The 21878-nt window shown below is 37.7% G+C and overlaps 1 protein-coding gene across 6 annotated transcripts in view; it reads left to right on the top strand.

Annotated features, from left to right (window-relative positions):
- Positions 1–21878, top strand: part of STAG2 (STAG2 cohesin complex component) — a 76602-nt gene that overhangs the window by 31471 nt on the left and 23253 nt on the right. For all 6 annotated transcript variants that reach the window (XM_065077960.1, XM_065077957.1, XM_065077958.1 and 3 more), the window contains exons 2-16: positions 5233–5377; positions 7310–7388; positions 7515–7676; positions 9750–9846; positions 11127–11203; positions 12735–12939; positions 15125–15276; positions 16853–16926; positions 17041–17164; positions 18244–18342; positions 18439–18518; positions 19019–19126; positions 19740–19851; positions 20455–20572; positions 21301–21404. In XM_065077960.1, the coding sequence (XP_064934032.1) occupies positions 5334–5377; positions 7310–7388; positions 7515–7676; positions 9750–9846; positions 11127–11203; positions 12735–12939; positions 15125–15276; positions 16853–16926; positions 17041–17164; positions 18244–18342; positions 18439–18518; positions 19019–19126; positions 19740–19851; positions 20455–20572; positions 21301–21404 (1635 nt within the window). In that variant the 5' untranslated portion in view covers positions 5233–5333. The remainder of the gene's footprint in view (positions 1–5232; positions 5378–7309; positions 7389–7514; positions 7677–9749; positions 9847–11126; positions 11204–12734; positions 12940–15124; positions 15277–16852; positions 16927–17040; positions 17165–18243; positions 18343–18438; positions 18519–19018; positions 19127–19739; positions 19852–20454; positions 20573–21300; positions 21405–21878) is intronic.

Genomic DNA, 21878 nt, shown 5'->3' with positions numbered 1-21878 from the left:
GCTACTTGAAGCATGTTTTCTGTATTTTACTCAAATTACAGAATTGCTTTAGAGCTTGTTGGCAGCTGAAATATTAGGTTGTATGGTATCAGTAGAAATCACACATGTAGAAATAGCACACTTTCTCAGGCCTGTAGTGAATGTCATACAGTTGCTCAAAATCTCGCTTAAAAATCAATGTATGAAGCTGAATGCAACAGTAACTTGGGGAAGAAACACCAAGCAACCAAACCTTATTTTAAAAAACAAATGTTTAATCATATTCTTGTCTCCCAGAAAAGGAGTGAGGGGCATAATATAGTCAATAACATCTTTCTCTTCTAAAATAGTTAGGACAAAATATTGGACATACATCTGATCCCTTATTTAAATTTATCTGACTAGCATTTTAACTGTTGGTGCTGCATAATTGGTTCTGAAGCATCAGCATCTCTCATTCATGGACAGATAAATAATTCAGGGATGCACTTTAGGTACACACTTTAGCATTACAGTTTTAGAAGTTCTAATTTTCTGGATTAAGAAAGTGGGGTTCTTGATTTTTTACAGAATATGAACTGAATTACAGGGAAAAATCAATACAGCTGTGAACAGCCATCACACGTTTCAAAAATCTTTGTCCTGCCAACATAGCCATTTTTAAACTCTGTGTCTCTGTCTTGCCCAGAAAAATAGCAACTTTACTGATGTGCCGTATAAGATTTCCAGATAATAAATGCCAAGCAACAAGAACAAAAGTGTGCACGTCTAGGGAACCCACCCCAAACCAACCCCTGCCTGCCTGGAACTCCTTGCTGTGAGCTTGTTAAGCAATACTTAGATACTGTGCATGCAGAAGTGCATGAAACACAAGCTTCTGGGACAGATCTTGTGATTTGTATTTTGTGTGTGTGTGTGTATATTCTTCTAACAAAGGCTGATCACCAGATGACATTAATTCCTGTTTAGCCTGTCTGTGCATTTAATAGGAATGGTTGAGAGAACACTAGTGCTCGGCAGCTGCCGATGGCATATGTGTTGTTGTGTGGATTGTGCTGGTGGATTTTGTCAGCTTTTGCCAGATCTCAACATGTGGCCAGTATATTTGAGTTAATTACAACCATACCTAAATTAACCATATATTAGGGAAAAATAACCTTTTAAAATGTAAAGCTGTTTTTCAGCAAAGACACTTTTGAGTTCTTTACAGTGTTTCATGCTTAGCTCTTGCTTTTATCAGTCAAATTATTTTAAATAGAAACTCCTCTTACATTTAGATGTGGCAGCGTTATTATGATTAGTATTCCTGGACTACTTCTGTTGTTTCAGTGACTTTTTAGTAATGTTATGTTAGCAAAATTTTAAATAGAAAGGTACAATGAAGGGATACATATTTCTGCTATTAAAGTGTATTTTGAAATTCTGCTTGCTTTTGACAACTAAGTACTGAGACTAGTCATACTACAGCAGCTGTATGCATTTCTGTCATTGAATCAAATGTATATGCATTTATTTCAGCACAGACCCAGGAATCTTCTGGTGTCTTTAATCTAAATATAAATCTAAAGGAAATGGGCTACAATATTATTGCAGTTTTCACAATCTATTATAGTTTATCGCACAGAAATAACTAGGTCAACCTCTGGATGACCTGTCTTTTGGAGTTTCTTCAGTTAGCTTTAGGCTAGAGCTCCACCTTGTGATCTTTCAGCAGGATACATTTTCTTTTTATAGTTAATAATTTAATTATGATTTCACAAAGTAGAGTGACTTCAGAAAGTTTTCACAGACTTGAGAGATTTCAGTATCTGCTTTGGAAAGTTGAAGTTGCGATTCTGTGAACATGCAAAGAAGAAACTGAAGAGATGCTTTTTCTGATACACTTCAGTTTAGATTTAACTTATTAAAATAATCTGCTTATTAGAGCACATACAACAGTTAATGTAGACTTTTACCATTTGAAATGCCATCTGCAAGAATTTCGCCTACTTCTTTTAAGACTGCACTGTGATAAACTTGGTATATTTTAAAAGCCTGACAGGATGCTTATATGGACTGTTTTCCTTTCTCATTGATTTCCCAAACCGGGTGCTTTGAATGAGTCATCAAGTACGTGCACAAGGAAGACACAGCTGGCAATAGTCTTGAATTTCTAGAAGGCATTTACTGAGATAAAGGATAATGGTGAATGACCAGTGCCAGCCTTTTCCCATACCAAAACAAGAGAAAAATCAAATAAAATTGGAAAGTGATAAATTGAAGGGAAAGAACATGGCTCTGGGCAGTATGGAGTTTGGGTGTGGGAGTTCCTGTGTGGAATACCATCATGACTGAATACCGAGTTCAAGAAGTAATTGGAAATGTTAACGGAAAACTATGGTTAAGGATTTATAAAACATTGGGACAGGCCCTCTGACTGAAAAAAATCCCTGAGTTATTTCTGGTTGCTGGGAACGTATTCAGGGAAACATCACTGAGAACAACAAAGCAAATGTGTATTCCTTGGGTGGCTTCTGTTGGCACGGCCAGGGAGGGCATGCTGGGCTAGGCTGGCCCTGCAGGTTGAGAATCACAGGTCTGTGTCATGTTCTGGATGCATGCAAATCTTTTAAAATTATCCTTTATTGGGACAAATGCAAGGGGTTTTTTGGTCATTGCTGAAATCCGAGCCTGATGCTGGAGGTCCTTTACAGTCTTACCTCATATATTCTTGCAAGACATTCATCTGTAGCTGCCGTTTTCCTTAATACCAGTATATCGTTGCACTCATGAGAGCCAAGTTTCTCTTCCTTCAAGAAAAACAGTTCTTGGAATGTAAATCTGAGCAGCTCAATGCTTCAGCACGTAGCAAGATCTTGGTATTTCTTTCCCATGTTATGAGTTGATCCTGTCCAAACACTGCTGTTTTCTTTCATGTTTTGTTGTTTGCACTACAATGAACGGTCCTTACAAGAAGTTCAAGTTGGTATAAACTGCAGCCAGCTAGATTTGCCAGGTTATTTGACTGTTTGATGTCAGGAATGCATACTTTAATACCCATTCTTTTTCAAGTTTTCATTACTATTTTCTTTTTCTTTAAAATATATCTGTGATTTTAAGGAACTTTACTGAGTATTCCTGCAAAATTTGAAAGGACAATAGGTTTGCTTTTCATAAAGGGAGTTTAAAGTGTATTAATTCTGTGAACAAGTGGTTAAACTTTGGTCAGTACTTTCAAAGTTGATGGAATAGGTACTTTTAGTACTGCAAATAGATAGTATTAATGAGCCATCATGCAAAATTTGCATGTAAGGTTCTTGATTGTCACTTTAGTACTTCTGTTGCTTCTCGACATTGAAAGATGTAAACTAAGAGAACTCAAATAGCATTGTCGATAGACAGGTTGAACTTGAAACTGAGCAGTGTGTTTTTTGAAGTTTGCATCACTTGCTTTGCACTGGGGCTGAACTGCTAATGTGTCCAAAAAAGGGGCGGGGTTTTTTTCTGCTGTCCCACTCCCCCTGCAACTGAGCATGTAGTTTTACAGCCAACCTGGATGGAATCATAACTTCTTGCCACCGAAGAAGGGAGTTTTACTCTTCCCTCCCCTGCTCGTGGCCATGTGCTCCTGTGTTTCCCATGCATTGGCTCTGGATACCTGCTGCTGAACCCGTTTAACTTGATAATCTAGGGAAAAAAAAAATCTCGAGGTGTGTTTTACCCATTTTATTCGGGAATTGGATCGGGAGACACTGAACGGCAGAGCCTACAAAGATAAATGGCTGGGGAGGGGACGTTGCCCTGCCCGTGGGCGAGTGCTTGCCAGGGAGAGGGTGAAGTGCTCCCCTTGTGTGGCCGTGTGGCTTTAGAGGAGCAGAAGTGAGGTGACAAGGTTGCTGTTCTGCAGTAGTGATGTTTTTGAAGCTTTTTAGCTTCTACTGTGTTCTGGATAGAACACTGGTAGTTGCCAACTATGTTGAGATTCACCAGCCTACCTTGAACCTCCTCTTTTTGCCACTATTTCTTTCTGCTCTTGTTCTCTGCTTTTATGTGATTGTGCGAAATGTGAAGAAAATGTAGTAAGTTCAGAGTTTATGGTTTTTCTCAACTCTGGAAATTCTGGAAGCTGCAGTGGCCCCTAGCATTGAGACAAAGCACTTGCAGGAAGAAGTGGCGTGGCCTGGATCTACATGCTCAGTTGAAATGTGGTCTCTGAAGCATCGCTACCAGACATTAAGCAACGTGTGCTCAGCATGCCAAAATTAAATCTTTCCCTCAAATACCTCATCACTCCAGCAAGTTGGAGAGTCAGCAGACTTTGACTCTGAAGCTTTTTCCTCCTACTGCTGTATCTTTAAAGTAACCAAACATCATGTTTTCTTTATCTACCTGAGTAAAAGTTAACCTGGGGTGGACAATTGACATAGAAAACTTTAGCCTGCCTGTTTAAATCTCACATTTGAAGTATCCAGTAATGTTTGGGTTTGGTTTTTTCCCCCTTAAACATAGGAAAATTAGATAAATGTAAAAAACTACAAATAGGTGGCAACATTGTAATTAAGTTGAAAAGCAAGTATTTCACGATCTTATGTTTTCTTGATAGAAAGCTGTGCTGTTTCTGATGTTTTTCTTCGTAACATGTGGATAGTATTCTCTTCCTTGATAGTCTTAGAGTCTTGTCAAATGCTTTACATGTTAAAACTGTTGTAAGCCTGGAAGAAACTGAGTTGTTAAACAGCTGGGTAGGTTATAAGAATTAGTTACAAGAGCTTATCTTTCTGGAAAATGCTGTGGAAGTTTACAACTCAGAGCTATAAAGTTGGTATACATACTGTCCTGGATTGAACACATGCTGTGCTTTAAATGTAATATCAAATCTGCTTTTGGTTTGGTTAACCAGAAATATCCTGGTGTTGCTCGGTCTGAGCTCTGCAGTGCATGGTGTCACAGTTCCAATTTTAGTATAGATTTTGAAATAAATCTATTACTTGTAAGGTGTTGATGGAAACCATTCCAGTTTGTTCATCCCATTCAGATCTTTTTTTTTCCCAAATGCTTTGGTATTTTATTTTGCTGTGATGCTTTTAAGATCGTGGAGCTACTTTGTAGTAAGATCGTAGGAGGAGCCAAAAATATGAAATCTTGAAACAGGAAAAAGCTTGGTTGGGAACAGAGGGGGGTGTGATCTAAATTTTCAATGTTTCCAACTTTTTACCACTTCATACGTGGAAAAATTTTCACTGTTTGTTTGTTTGTTTGTTTGTTTTATTATAGAAGTTGTCCACTACAAAGGAAGAAAGAAAAGTAAGCTTGTGCTACAGACTGGTTTTTGAATATATTTCTAATACAGTGGTGTTCCAGAAGATGATAAAGAAATGATAGCAGCTCCAGAAATACCAACTGATTTTGCTCTCCTTCAGTAAGTGTTTTAATTAAGAATTTGTAGTTTCATTTTTGAATATCCCGTCTGTTGTTAGTGTTAATACATATGATTGGTTTTTTCTTGGAAACAAGGAAACAATATTAAGGTTTTTTTCCTTTTGAGAAGTTGATAAAGCATTGTCTGAATTCTTTCTTGAGCATTCAGCACTAGTTAATTAATGTAAGTATTATAGAGGTGCTTAATTATTTTAAATCCATTTTTAAACTTTGCTAGTAGGAAGCCATTGTGACAGACACTTTCGTTATTTGTGTGATGTACGTCTCAGGATTTTGTCTTTCAAGATGAACTGTTTGAATCAGAAACTCTTCGATTAGGAATACCAAAAAAAGTTGAGGTCATTAAAGCCTCTTTATAGAGACAGAGGAAATAGTTGAGGTATTTGCCCTTACTAACTGGGGCAGATCGTCTAATATTTAAAATATCTGACGCCAAATGCTGTAGTTAAAGCCAAAGTCTAATCGTCACTCAGGCATCCGTTCCTCAGTGTTTTTGACATAATTTGATTAGCTCGCTAGTCTTCCTGCAATTTTAAAGAAGCAGACATTTGATTTTTCCAAGATTTAAAATGAGGTATAGATTACATTTTGGACAGGTAAGCGATTATTCGAAGCAGACCAAAATAATCCAATTCCTCACCTTTTAATTGTTGAGAAATTGGCCTGAAGATGTTTCAGTGGACTGTTGAAATGGATGAAATTAGTATGAAGTCTAAAAAGATACAAAGATGCAGCTTTGTATCAATGAGGGTGATTGTGTGGTGTTCGGGGTTTTTTCCTTTTAATGTTCTTTCCTGTGAAAATAGGAACACTTGACAAGTCTTGAAGCAGTATTTGTCATCTCTCTCTTCCTTTCTCTCTACATGCCCTTCCTGCCCCTGCAGCTGGAGACTTCGCCGGTCCATATCAGAAAATATAGTCAACAAAACAAGAAATAGCAAAATGCATGTTAAAAGGCAGAAAACACCTTTCAGACACTTGCAGTAATGAGAGACCTTACATTTCTTGATTGTTTTAGAATGTTATTAATAAATCTGTAGAAATAGGTCTGCCGTGCCCCTGGCCATTCTTTATGGTTGCATTGGTAAATTGCATCAGGAGTTGTGTAACAGAAATTTGTGCTAGCAGCTGGAATCCATCGTGCTGCATGTCTGTGTTAAAACAAGATCTAGTAGCATCATTTAAGTTGTATTCTATAGGAAATATAGAACTAGAGAATATATAAGCTAAGCATTCTCTATTAGTAGTTCAGGTGATTTCACAGACCATCTACCCCCTCTCTCATTGGCAATTAAGGATTTGTATATCGGTGCAGCATATTTTAATGATGTAGAAAATCAAACAAATGAGGAAATTCATTTATTGTTTAACATCTCTTCACCTTACAAGCTTAAACAGAACTACTGGCTATCTTTTTGACAGACAAGCCTCAGCTAAACTTTTTTCCTGTACCTTTCAACATTGTACCTCTTAACTGCTTATTTAGTTTCTAACAGCATGAAGAGATCTGCTGAGACACTTTGATTATGAGGGAAGGTGGTGGTTTCTCTTTTTGATGATAGTTTTTTTTCCCTGGCAGATATCTCTAGTGCTCTTTGCTTTTTGAAATGGTGTAATGTTTGTCATGTGCCAAAAACAAGATTCCCAACTTCTTGCTACTTTCTGTCCACCTTCACATCTCTTAGCCTTGGTGTATGTCTGTCACTGCAGGCGAGTTGTTAGGAGGAGGCAGGGTAGGTGTGGGAGGATATGCTCTGGTCTGTTCCTCCACAGTAGACTTAAACGAAAGAAAAAAGCAGTTTCATTGTTAGGGCCGACTTACTGGACAGAGAACATAATGTGACTTCAAGTGTTATATCTAAGAATGTTGCTGATGAAATGTATAAATGGTTTGTACTTCTTATCCTTGCAGGGAGTCTGAAACACACTTCTCTTCTGATACAGACTTTGAGGATATTGAAGGAAAAAACCAAAAACAAGGCAAAGGCAAAGTATGTTCAGCTTAATCTGGTTCCTGAAAACAGAAGCATTGTATATAGTGGTCATGGTATGAATATTTTTTTTTTATTACCACGTAATACCCAGTTAAAACGTCTTGTGTGTGTATGTGATTGCAGACCTGTAAAAAAGGAAAAAAAGGTCCAGCAGAGAAGGGGAAAAGCGGAAACGGAGGAGGGAAACCTGGTGGTCCAAATCGGATGAATGGACATCACCAACAGAATGGTGTGGAAAACATGATGCTGTTTGAGGTAGTTAAAATGGGCAAGAGTGCCATGCAGGTAAGACTTGGGGATATCTCTGTGACTTAGGTGAATATACAATTTAATATTATTTTCCTGTTTTAATGAAATGAAGCATAAAGTTTAATTTTTTTTCAATTTGTAGTTTTTAGTTCCGGAATTTTTTTTTTTAAGTGTTTTTGCATTGTTAAGGTTTGAATTTGAACAAACTGATTTTTCATTTCTTAATGTCAGGCATGAATAATCATACGTATAATGAAGTAGTTCAAACTGTGATTTGGAGTGAATTTTCAGTATCCTGCATGAAGAAAGATTATTTTAGATTACATGACTTTAAAGTCCTTTCTGTGTGGCTGTAGCTAAATACAAATGTGGTTTGTGCCTATAGTTGCCATAGAACTTAACAAGGAATCTGTAGTTTGTAGATGCTCCCAGAGCTTACATTATCTGAAAAGAAATAACTGCTTCTCTCACTGAAAGTAAAATCACTGGCTACAACTTAGGGGAAATTTAAAGAGTAGCCCTTAAGTTGGCTTGGCTGTATTGCAACGCTGTAATTGGGTGGAATTTGGGTCAGGAAATTTTAGAAGTCTGTGTTAGGCAGCGTCTCCCCTGCACTTATTAATAGGACTGAAGTCAGTCTGTTAAGAAATTCAGCAGTTAAAAAGTTTAGTGAAATCAGTAAAGCATTTGTTTGGCTCTGTGAATCTTGCAGTGGAGGGAGGGTTAAAGTGCGAGCCTGTCCGCTGTGCAGCATCCCGCTGGCTCCGGGTGACTCTCAGCAGCCTCCCAGAAGCACTGTCTTTGGGACTGGAAATGTGGAGTGTCCAGCTGCTGCCGTGTCCAGCTGCTGCCGTGTCCAGCTGCTGCCACACGCGCAGGAGGCTGCGTCTGTGTGCAGTCCTCTCAAGACTTGCTGGCTCCTGCATTAGTGCTGGGAACCTTGGAGCCTGAATTCTGTGGCAGAAATTTAGTTCAGGCTTTTTTTTTTTTTTTTTAAAGAACGGGCTGATTTAAAGTATTTGCACAGAGAAATTTTGATACTTCCATCGTTTGTTTTGTTCTGTTGTATTTCAAAGTGGGTGGAAAAACTGTACTTTTCTAACTTGCTTTTTGTGCTGTGTTTTTAGTCAGCAATGTATCTTCATGACATTATAACTGTTAATACGATACATAGTTAAAATCTTTTGTTTTCCAAGAGCAAAATGGACCTTTGCCAGGCATGATCACTCTGTTGAATTAGGGAGTTGATATCTGGGTAATAGTGAAAGAAAAAGAATCCTTAAAGCATTTTGAAAGTAAAGTTCACTTAAGCACTCTGTGCAGAAATTTTTCTCAGTGGCCCTCAGTTCTTGCTTGCATGAAAAGAGTTTGATAATAACTTTCTTCTGAGTTGGTGTCTGTTGTCTGGCAAAAACAGGTGGTTCAACCACTGAGACAAAATGTTTTGAGAAACTGCTGTTTTACTGGAGGTTCTTTAAATAAATGCTTGAAACAGGCTGCCTATCTGAAATATTAGTCCCATTCCTAGCATTATCCTGTTCTTGCACCGTTGTCACAGGTTTTGTGTTAATTTGCTTCTCTTTAAAGTTTTTTTGGGAAAATGCTGTTGTTCCTGTTTGGTTTGGTTCATACAGGGTAGGGTAGTGCTGTTCATCCCATCACTCTGCCGTGCACGGAGCACAGTCCATCAAAGGGGCAGTATTGCTGAAGGGATTTGTGGCTGGTGGAACTGAAGCCCTAAGTGCTGTCCTGAGAAAAGCATCACTAGTTTTGGGTTTCTTTTTTGAGGGGAAGAAAACCCGGCTCTGTAAAAGATAGCAATTATTTTTGCATTCTTCTAAGAAAAAAATGACTGTAGTACTCTGCTATTCCTGTGTGCTCTGTTTAGGTGTCAGTTTTGTACATGTATATGTTTATAGAATGAGTTTTTTTTCTTGAAAATTGATGTTATGACAGTAAAGGATCATTCAGACATTTTGTTCTGTATTAATAAAAAAACACAGAGTTCAAGTTATTTATGGAAGAAACTATCGCTTGCTGGTAAGCAGCTAAATAACACTGACTGCCTTCAATTGCTGAAAAATAAGAACGGCCTTTCTTTCTTTTCAGTCTGTAGTGGATGACTGGATAGAGTCATACAAACATGACAGAGATATAGCACTTCTTGATCTCATTAACTTCTTTATTCAGTGTTCAGGCTGCAAAGGTAAGATACTGAAATGTTTACTCATCCATTAAAGTAACATTATAGCATATTATTCTCATTCTTTGCTGTTATACTGCACATACTGTAGGAATGTTCCATGCCTTTGGCTAGTCTACATTATTAGGTTCTTGTAGTTAACCTAGTATTTTTGAAGGTGGGAGCAGGAGCTTTAGAAATATTATACTGTATTTAGAAATGTAGATTAAGCCTTTTGTATTCACACCAAAGAGAACGCAGTACTGGTACCTAACACTCCGTCTTCCTCTGCTGCTGCTATTAGTTCAGAAAAACATCTCTCTCTTCGAACAATGGTAGTTCAGCTTGTTCAGTCTTGGAATTCTAGTTTGGATTTATCTCCTTCATATCATGGAGTGTTTGAAGACTGTTTCTTAGCCTTTGTAGAGATACTTGCTTTAAAAAATATTACAGACAGTAAAATTATATTTCCATATTTTATTTTCTTCCATATTTTCTTTCTTTATGTCCTCATCCTCCATTCTTTCCCCCGTCACCCCATTTTGAAGAGGAAAAGGTGGCTTACCCTGCGGTGTCATTGTGCTTGGTAGAGTAGGAATGGATATAACTGGTTCTGCTTAAGCATTTTTCTGTTCCGATAAACTTTTAACATGCATAAATCTCCAGAGAGCTGGCAGCTTTCCTCAGGTTATCCATGCTTTCAAGAGCAGTGACCTTTTGATTGTTGTTAGCAGATAAAACTACAGAATAATTTGATGCTTTCTGAGATGATCTCTGTCATGAATTTTAGGAGATCCGTTTGGTTTTTAGATCGCACTTCGCACTCTAGCAATTGGAGGCTAAGATGGATAGAAATGGTGTGAAATCACTGTGTTTATTAGAGTGCGGAAGACAATAAGTAGCACTAGAACTGTTCAGCATTGTCTTACACCGTTTAGAATCTTGAGCTGTGACAGGTCACTTGGGATTAGTGTAGCCTCTCATCTGATGAACAGGTCTGGCACAAGTGTGTTTGACTTTGGAATATGAGTGAATGAGTAAATTCTAGATGTGTGTGTACATACACAAACATACTGTAAAAGAATAATAATGAACCCATATATGTATGTAGAAAAGAAGACCAGTTAGTGCCAAGCACTTGTTATACATGAATGCTAAAATAATTTATAACTTCTTAAAAAAATAGTTGTATAATCTGTACATTAGCTGAAAATTGATAATTTTTACATCGTAGAAGGAGGCATGTCATCTGCCACTACTTCTTTCATATTTAAAGTGCTAATAATCTAATATCTAAATTGTAGGAGTTGTTACAGCAGAGATGTTCCGACATATGCAGAATTCTGAAATAATCCGAAAAATGACTGAAGAATTTGATGAGGTAATTTTATGAAGTGCTGATAACGTATGGATATTAATTTTTTATTTTACCTACTCTTACTGGATCACATTGCTACAGGTTTCTGCCAAGGCTAAAGTCAGCTGTAAAATTGACAGGAATGAAACCCTTGAACTCCCTTATGCCACTGAACTTGTGAGACTAGGAAGTAGAGCTCTCCATGTATATAAGTTGTTTTATTAATGGTTTGAGAAATCAATATCCACGGTCAGTTTTTGAGTAGTGGGCACTCCTGCTGCAGGGGGGCTGGGTGGGATACCTCCCCGGTCCTGCTGCCTGTGCAAGGCCTTGGAATCTTCTTGAAGTAACTTGTAGAACGGTTGCTAGATTTATTTCTATGCATTCATTAATGTATGAATCATGGGGATTTGAATTTGATTATTTTTCACTTGGGGACTTTAATGCTTTGCCTTTCATGGGAATTATAACTTTATCTCTTTGAAATTGTCATTGAATTTCTGTTCCACTGAGTGTTTGGGTGAGTGAGATGGGCTGTGGGTTGTGGTGGGGTTCTGGTTGCTTGGTTCTGGTTGGTTGGTTCTTGGCGGGGGAGGGTGGGTGGTCGTTGTTTTTTTTTGTTGTTGCTTTCTTTCTTCTTCCTCATGGGTTTGTTCCTGGGTGGGATTCCTTCTGCCCTGTGTCCCCCAGAATGTAAAGATAGCTTTAGAACCTGCCCCCAACATTTGTCCAACACAAGAATAATTCCCCCCGCCCTCACCAATTAAAATCCAAAGAACACTGGTAGTTTTAACAGAGGGGAAAATATAATACGATTTTGTTTAAAAGGATCTTAGTATTCATTAGTACTATCTCAGTTCATAAACAGTTTTCTGATTTGCATAAGGTAATGCTGAATGAAATTTGTAAAGTTTCAGCTGAGTCTGTTTGTCCAGTTTGTTTTTATCACTGCCTTACGCTCACTTTTTCTTGTAACAGAACTCTAACAAACACCTCTTAGATTTCTAATAGTTTTTCGTGGCTGCTTTCTTCATTTTCAACCTGTAATGTTGTTTAGCCTCTCCAAGAAGCTGATCACAGAAGCACCGACACAAATGATTGCATTTTTTTTCTTCCCCTGTCATTTTACCATTGTTTGTAAAGGATCCCAAGTCAGGAGAGGATCACACGTTTGTTATATTCCAAGTGTTACAGTAGGTCATTTTATGACTTCAGGAATTTTCACTTTTATATATATAACAGGTCCCTGTAAACTTCTTTTTTGGGAGGGAGCGAAAGAGGGTAAAATAGGACAGAAGGAATAAATTAGTAGTTATTTCAGTATATCTGGTTATGTGTGGTTTATATGGTAGGACTTGCAGAATGTTATCTCTGCATATAACAAGCCCAAGCTGTAAAGCATATTCATACTTGTGGAATCACGTTCTGATGTATTGTTTTCATGGCATTGGAGATTTTTTGCTTTAAAGTTGTACCCATCTCTTTTTAATCTTTATTTAATAATGTGACTTTTAAGACATTTTTGTTTTCTGTTTCCCTCCTTGTTTTTTAATAGGATAGTGGAGATTATCCGCTAACCATGGCTGGTCCCCAGTGGAAGAAGTTCAAATCCAGTTTTTGTGAGTTCATTGGAGTACTCGTCCGACAGTGTCAATATAGTATCATATATGATGAATATATGATGGACACTGTCATTTCACTGCTGACGGGGCTGTCAGACTCCCAAGTCAGAGCATTTCGGCACACTAGCACACTGGCAGGTCAGTGAGTTATATTTGTCTGTGAATTGCTTCCAGTTTGTTTCGTGTTGCACAGGAAAGAATGGTTCTGCTTGAACTCTTTGATATTTGACATTCAACTTGTGTTTCATTGTTTTCATCTAATGCAACTTTGGTACAGCTTTCTTGCCTTCATTGTTTTTTCATTACTGAAGAACACAGCATTGCTTTAAAGCATTCTTTACCAGCTCTCTAGTACTTAATTAAGTCTAGTAAAAAAATAAATAGAAGGAAACTTTTCAGTTGATTCTCTTAGTTTGTCTTTGGTCATAATAAAGGTGTAGGTATCTTTTTATCCTCAAATGCAGTTCAACCTATTTATACTCTGCAATAAGTCAAACAGGAGTCATATTTCAGATTGAATGCAAAAGTGATGGTGTATATTGAAGCCATGGCACAATGTAGTTGAAAGCAGCATTTCCATTCATTGCGTTAGAAATAATTTTAAAGAATGCCTCATCAGTGATACAGTTGCTGAATTTCTGTGTGATTTTAAGTAATTGTGGTTTTTACATGATTTTTTTTTTTAATTTGTTAAATTATGAAGAAATCCCTTATGAGTATGGAGCGTTTAAAATAAATTTGTCATTATATGCACAAAAGGTAAAAGCTTCTTGGATAAGGAGGTGCTAAAGCTGCGTTGATGTCCGAAGAAGGGCCTCAGCTGGCATTGCGCAGCGCTCCACTTTGCTGTAGCAATTTCAGTCTGAGCTAGGTGAATTTTGACAATATACGTGGAGTTTTTGCCAGGCTGGAGGTGGTGGTTGTTAGCTTCACTGGCCGCTTTGCAGCTCCCTTCAGTTGTGGCCGGGCAGCTGTGGTGTTTCATGGCTGGGCCCTGGCGTGCCTGTGGGCACACTGCGCGTCAGGCCGCTGCTGCCAGGCTCCCGCTGGCCCAGGCCTGTGTCGTGGAGACACAAACAAACCCCTTTATTGCAGGAGAATATACTGATCCTCCCCTGTCATCAATTTGACTGTTGTACCATATGGCTAATACAGATTTTAGTTCTTAAAAAAAACAAGATTTACTACTTTAAAAAATTTCAGTTGTATCTGCATAGAAGTTGCCCTGTTGAATGTTAATTTCTGTCACACAGAATGATTTTTATTAATAGTCTGTTTGCATTTGTTCACATCAGTAGTAAATTCTGTTGATTTTCTGTAATTACTTGTGCGTTTCATATGAGATTAGTTTGTATTCTTGAAGATTGTGTTCTGTATGGGATTGAGACAGCCAACAAAATCCTTGTGTCCATATTTCCTGTTATTGGCAGTAATTTTGGCTTCTATGATTAGCTCAGACTTGTTCATTTGGATATCCTTGGAGATCAGAGTGTATGAGGATATTTTGATGTATCTGCATGTTTTTATGCCTAACTCATCGACTTTATTCAGCGCGTACCGCTAGCGTAGTGTTGTATGTGTGCTCTGCCAAGACAAGCCCGTTCAGGCCTTGTTGTTACCAAAGTGCATCAGAAAGGCAAGTACGCTGTCGACCGCCTCCTGTTTTGTGCAATGGGCATGTTCGTCTGCACCCCTTTTAACAGGGTCCATTCAGAAATAAAAGCACACCAAAAATCCCACCCAAGTGTATTTTACGATTTGGTTAGTTCTCTGGCTTCCGAACGGTTAGTCTTTTCCCTGCTTCTGCAAATAAAGGAATATTTAAAAAAAAAAAAAAAAAAATCTGCCCCTTATTAAAAGTATAATAGAGGAGGAAAGAATGATGTGATATGGTGGCATTGGTCGTGCAAGACGTTTCCTTTTGAAGAAAGAAACTTGTATGTTTGAGGTTGAATGATTTTGTGATATCAGTCTAACTGATTCTAATGATGCAGCCCTTTTTAATATTTCCTGGGCTGTGTTTCTGAATCTTCCATTCCACCATTTTTGGACAGAAGCGTATCCAATGTCTCAATTCAACAATAATGCTGATAGTATTAAAAAACTGACAGAAAGAAAAGAACATGTCAGTGTTCCATCTGTTGTGTTGACAAGTAATGCTGCGCTGCTTAGTAAAACATTGCTAAATTTTATGTAAATTTACACTGAATATATTTTTGTAAATACAGAAAGGGTTAAGGGAAGATGTCAAGATTTTTGTTTATCATTTTTCTTTGTTCAAGTAACCTTTTAAATAATCCTTATTCTTTTCATTTGTTTGCAGCCATGAAGTTGATGACAGCTTTAGTGAATGTGGCGTTAAACCTTAGTATTAACATGGACAATACACAACGACAGTACGAAGCAGAACGAAATAAAATAATTGGGAAACGAGCTAATGATAGGCTGGAACTCTTACTACAGAAAAGAAAGGAGGTTAGTGCAGCTATCTGTAGCTGGCGTGCATAGAATGAGTGCTGATTAACAGCAATTAATAATTAATCCTGTTCTGTAATGTTTTGGTTTGGTGGTGGTTCGTTTGTTTTTAAAGTTAGTTATTAGTCCCTCTGTTTCATTCTTTAAGTTGTTAATGTTTAATGTTTGAAAAACTTAATTACTTTGAAAGGTGGTTCTTACCGTGTGGTTTTGTGTAAAAAGAGATAAATGAAGACTTCTAAAAAATTTCCAGATAGTGCCATCGTAGTGAAGTTACCAAGAGACACTGCAATCAGTCATAGGAAATTGTTTGTTGTATTTCTTGACGAGTTTCCTAAACTAAGCTTAAATATGCAACAAAAATTACCATATATCAACTGGTTTTGGCTTCTAAAGAAGGACCCCACGATCTTGGGGAAAAATACTGCTTTTATGATGTCAGTGTTTTCAATACTTTTAAGGGGTTTTTTTTCTCCTACAGAAAACACTATCAGTGTTGAAAATGCAATCTCCTTCTGTTTTCTTTTGTGTAAAAGGGGCTTGCTGATTCATTGCTGACAGTGCTGTCTCATTGAAAGCCCTAATTCACTCAGGTTCAACGTTTCATTTTTTGGAGAGCTAGAGTGGGGTTTTTGTTGTTGTTTCGATTTGGTTTAGATGTTAGAAATAACCTTCTGGTGATCAAAGGAAACATCTTCAACTCTTGTGCTGTTTTGTGAAACGTTTTTACTTTCTTGACCACTGAGATAAACTAACGACTTTGTGTTCGTCTCACAAAGCTCTTGCAGTTTGAGACTGATCCCTTAAACTCCTATTAAATGAAGTTGTGCTGGATGCATGTGCAGTACCAGCCCTAGAATAAGTAATACCTAGAGACACAGAAAAGGCAGTGAGGTGGTGATGGAGACTTTTACAGTCTCAATTGCTCTTATGTTTATTTGCTTTTAGGATTTCTTACCAGCCTTTCTAGTTTTTGTTTCAATTTTTTATTTTTCTTGTACCAAATGAAATCAAGCTTTGAAGTAACATTCCATTGTTTGTTTGATTTCAGGTTTTAGTTCTTTTATAACTCAGCCCCCCCCCACCCCCACCCTTTCAGAAGCTGCTGTGGGCAGGTATAGATTTAGGGCTAGAACAGGTTACATATTTTGCTTTGTTAGTCCTTTTCTTCTGATGCTTAGTCTTTATCTTCTTACTGTACTTCCGCATACTTTTTCCTTTCTTCCACAATTCCTAAAAAAATTGGGCTGGACATTAGGCTTAAAATGTTACTAGAAAATTAAATCAAGTTTTCTTATAACTAACTTAAGAAGGACCTTGAAGAAACCCAGTATGTTTTTGTTACTGTTCAAGAACAGTTTTCAGGTGGTCAGGATTATTAAAATTTATATGCTGTTGTAGATATAATTCCTTAAATAGTAGCATGTCGTACCGTGAAACAGATTTCTGAATGTTTCAGGATTTAATGGCCACATTTAAAGAATGTTGACTGAATTTAATTTAGGCAGCATCAGCAGAGTCTGGTCTGACTGCAGAGGTGCTGCTCACTGTTGATGTACTCTGTTCATTCTTGCAGCTTCAGGAAAATCAGGATGAAATAGAAAACATGATGAATGCAATATTTAAAGGTGTTTTTGTGCATAGATACCGGTAAGTTTCTCTTAGTAAGTAATTTGTAGCTGCATTAATTTATTTGGGAAGCTGGTGATGAGTTACTTCTAATTATTAATCTGTTTGATCCTGTTACCCCACTTCCCTCCACAGAGATGCAATTGCTGAAATAAGAGCTATCTGTATCGAAGAGATCGGCATATGGATGAAGATGTATAGTGATGCCTTTCTCAATGACAGCTACTTAAAATATGTCGGGTGGACTATGCACGATAAGGTAAGCTGCATGGAGGAAAAGGAGCAGGGTCCTGGAAGCTCAGCTCCATGGTTTTGGTTGTCGATCTTGCCAGACTGAGTTCTGATCACTTGATTGTTTTAATCAGTCCCTGCTTTTCTTATCATTCAGAAGCACTGGTGTTTCGACATATATATAAAACAGGCTGGAATCTTTTGGATGGTTTTAGGGAGTATATATAGATTTTTAAGGTACTGTTATTTGTAAGGAAATGGCTTTTTCTATTCATTTATTGCTGATACAAACTTCTACTTTATAATGCTTAACTATTTAAAATTAATGCATTTCACACGGAATAATCCAGTCATACAGCCTAACAGTTTCTCTGTTTTTCCAACTTAAGAAACTTCTTGGCATTCTCAGCTAGCTGTAAGGAACATGGGAAAAGTCCCCTTTTGTGCTGATGTGTGCCTCAGGCTCTTACCACCTGCCAGCTAGAGATTCTCCTCTGCTTGGAGTTTACGAATACTCCTTGACTCGCTGTTGAGTCAGCACATTGTCTCAGTTCTTGCATTTGGAGTGGAAGAAACGCAGGATGCTCGCTCATGCCACGCTGTTCATGGGTCTGGTATCAAAAACCAGGAACCTCTGGCAGTGGGATGATAAGAAACCATGTCAAGTCAGTTGTCCTGGACTTTGAAAAGTGTTTCTCTATCTGTACCTTGAAACTTGTTCCTGCTAAAGCAGATCTTGTACTTGATAATTCTCATCTAACAAGAGATGGTCATTAATGGTACAGATGTTGAAAGGAAGCACAGAGGATTCTACTTGGAAATATCCTGTGCATTTAAAGTACATCTTTAAAGAATGAAACGAGGTTATTTGACTTACTGATACAAACTGCAGTGTGATGTTGGGGGTTTTTGTGTTGGTTTCTGCACTCCCCCCTCCCCCCGCCGTTGGCTTGTTATAAACAAGTAGTTTGTATAGGATATCTTGGCAACATTTAATTTTTGTCTTTGAAATAACTCAGGCTGCAGAAGAAGCATGTCTTGCTTGATTTGAAGATCACGTTTGTATCCTATACTTGACTTTTAATCCAGTTCTTAATTTTATTTTAGCAAGGTGAAGTAAGACTCAAATGCCTAACTGCTTTGCAAGGGCTTTACTATAATAAAGAACTGAATTCCAAATTGGAACTCTTCACCAGTCGGTTCAAGGTTAGTGTAACTTCATATTTTTAAGTACATGTGAATTTTTTTAAAGTTGTATTATACTTGTTTCCTCTTTAAAAATACTTTGTTTTGTGTTCTTAGGATAGAATTGTGTCTATGACTCTTGACAAAGAATATGATGTTGCAGTCCAAGCAATAAAATTACTCACTCTTGTTTTACAGTAAGTACATGTACATCTCCTTATCTGACCTACAACAAATATTAAAAGTATTTCTCATACCTGTGGGCAAGGACAGCAGCTTGACAGAATTCAGAAAATGCCTATGCATCTTAGACTTAAACAAATTAGAATTTCAAAAGTAATCTTGCTAGAACAGTGCTGCTACTTATCTACCACAGTTAAGTAAGCATAAAGGCTGGAAACTCAGAATTCAACCTCCATAATTTGAAGCTATTGTGGAATATTGAACTGAAGAAATATAGGATGTATTTAACATTACACAATAATGAGCTTTTGAGCATAACCTCCTACCAAACACTTATACTTTATCAGTTAATTTTCGTTTAGGAAAACTTTGGAACTAAGATGTCTTGTTTTGGGTTTTAGGATGTTAAATTGAAGGAAAAGTTTTCCGTTTTCCTTTATTTCCATCTCCTTCTCTAGCATTCATACTCTGACTCAGCTCTTGTTTTCTGTTTTCCTTCTCATCCCACCCTTAGGAGTAGTGAAGAAGTTCTGACTGCCGAAGACTGTGAAAACGTCTACCATCTGGTTTATTCAGCTCATCGGCCAGTAGCAGTTGCTGCCGGGGAATTTCTGTATAAAAAGTAAGATGGGGAAGTTATAGTTAACTTCTTGTTCATGTAGCTGTTTTGAAGGCTGTCCTTTAAAAGCTTGTACCTACAGGGAATATAATAAAACCCTTCCTCTGTCTTTGCCTTTCCTGTTCTTTCTGTGTTCCGTGAAACATCTTAAAATGCTCACGTAGTTTGGTACCTAGAACTTGCACTTGCATCATAACAAGTATTTTCCTATTTGTAGTCCCTCCTTCTCCCTGCCAAAGTTGCCTCATATGGTCCTTTCAGAAAGTATTTTTAGCTTTTTCCAATATTTCTTTGTTGCTTGAAGTCTCATGTAGAGGTTCAGAAAATGTAGTTTGTTACAGAGGAGCATGGGACCTCAAGCACCTGCAGTTATCACTGATGCTCGTAAACTATTTTGTTATAATTATACATTCCACTGGAAACAGTCAGTGAACTACCAGCTCAGTATATATGAAATTGTTCAAATGATACTTGTCCTCAGTTGCTTCCTTTCAAAATTAAATATGGAGCCAAGCAGCAAAGTATTGTGTGTCTGTAAGAAACAGTATTTTGATCTGAATTGACTGTGGCAAAGGCAGTGAAGAAACAGCTTGTCCTGAAATAACTTTTCTTTTAGGCTTTTCAGCCGCAGAGATCCTGAAGAAGATGGAATACTTAAAAGGAGGGGAAGACAAAGTCCGAATGCTAATCTTGTGAAGACATTAGTGTTTTTCTTTTTGGAAAGTGAAGTAAGTTGAGTTTCAGGGTTATCCTTGTTTTTGTAGTGTGTATAGTGGTGCTGGTTTGTTTGTGTGTGTTTTTAATTTAATTGTTTTTCTTTTCCCCACTCATTTGTTAATAACCATGAATGCGTCCTCATTTTCCTATTACTTGAGCCAGCTGGGAGTTAAAAGATTTTTGTGTGGTTGTGATTATTTGAAGGATCTGTCCCATACGCGTTGTTGAGACAGGCTGTGAGCTCAGCTCAGTGTTCTTCCGTTGTTCTTCATGCTCATGTACAGGTGGAAAGAAATTGTGATGTAGGTGATTTATGAGTGAGTAGGGGAAAAAAGCCTCAAACCAAACAGCCCCTCACGATACCCACCTCCATATCTCCTAAGTTTAGACAAATCTTGTAGCACTACTCTTGTTAGCAGCTGGTCTGGATTAATCTTTTTAAGTTAATCGGGGAAAAGATGCTTCTGTTGAACCAGAGAGCTTGCAAAATTTTCTGGGTTTTTACCGCAAACAGGACCCAAGTTTAAAAAAAAAAAACACAACTGTATTATAGCAAGTTCTGTAATGAATTTTATTGCTGATAAAGAACAATACTAAATCTGTTCTCATTTTAGTTGCATGAACATGCTGCTTATCTTGTGGACAGCATGTGGGACTGTGCAACAGACCTCTTGAAGGACTGGGAATGTATGAACAGTCTTCTGTTGGAGGAGCCTCTCAATGGAGAAGAACGTAAGAGATTTTTCTCCATCTTTCTTTATTGCTGTGCAGTTTCTTCGTCTTGATTTATAAGGAAATAAGATGTTTACATTTATGAGTCCCCATATATTCTCTGTTTTTACATGACTATAGTAAATCACTAATAGTCATTATGAAATGTGAGGAGGAGTAGAAAGAGATCACTTCTGGTATGGAATTGAAACACAGAAGAACAATGGTGGAGAGAAAAGAGAGGGAATTGCATGTAGTGTCCAGTTGCCCTGTTGTTCCACAGGCTCAGGCTGCACTTCAGGCACTGGAGAAACTAGGTTACTTGTGAAACTGCATCATTATTGAGTGTCACAACTACCCTATGGAAAAATACTGTCATTTCTTTAATGACAGTAAAACCAAGCAAACCCTCCAGCATGATTCTGTAATTTTTAGGTCCTCTGAAATGGACCTCTGAAAAATGAAAAGGAACTAAAATGATTATAAAACTTGGTATTTGTTTCATCCTGTTCTGTGACTCATCCAGTGATATTCCTTCAATTTCAGATATTTTCTTATGTTGTTTTATAAGGTGCTTATCTTCTTTATCCCCTGTGTCAGCCCCACCCCTGGAAATGAGCTATTGGCCTAGATAAATGCCTTTTTTTTTTTTTCTTTCAAAAAATAAACATATTTTGAGCCTTAAATACTAACACTTACGGAAAAATAAAGTTTAAGCTGTGTGTTAACGTCTGTTTCTTAAATTTCAGCTTTAACAGATAGACAGGAAAGCGCACTGATTGAAATAATGCTCTGTACAATTCGGCAAGCAGCTGAATGTCATCCGCCTGTGGGAAGAGGAACAGGGAAAAGGGTAGGAAGCAAAAAGCTACTTGTCTAGAGATGTGGCAGTGGTTCTGTGGGGACAGTGTGGGGAGAAGGACAAGGTCATCGGCCGTGACTGCTGAAGGGACTGAATGCAGAAATTCAGCTTCAGTCGCCACAGCCTCCAGTATCTGACTGCCTGGCTAGTTCACTTGTCCTGGGCTTCGGCACATGCTTAGTACAGTTTGGACTGCTGCATTTGTTTTTGCTATTAAAGGTAATACAAAATTGATTTTGGAAGAAGTATTGATTGGAAAGGAGAACAAAAATCAATGTTTGGGAAAGCTAAAACTATTTTCTATTTGAAAGAGCAAAATGAGAGAAGGGGATATAACTTCATATTCTCTTTGGAAGGAGGACAGCCCAGCAGCTGGCTTTTCTCTGATGATCTAGGTAAACCTGTCCTAGATTGTCACTTCTGTTTTCAAGATAATCTAAGTAGTATTAGGTGTCACTTTGAAGT

This window comes from Columba livia, chromosome 12, assembly GCF_036013475.1.
Source record: "Columba livia isolate bColLiv1 breed racing homer chromosome 12, bColLiv1.pat.W.v2, whole genome shotgun sequence".
NCBI classification, from domain to species: Eukaryota; Metazoa; Chordata; class Aves; order Columbiformes; family Columbidae; genus Columba; species Columba livia.
Note: the sequence above shows the minus strand (reverse complement) of the source record. Positions and strands in the feature narration are given on the sequence as shown.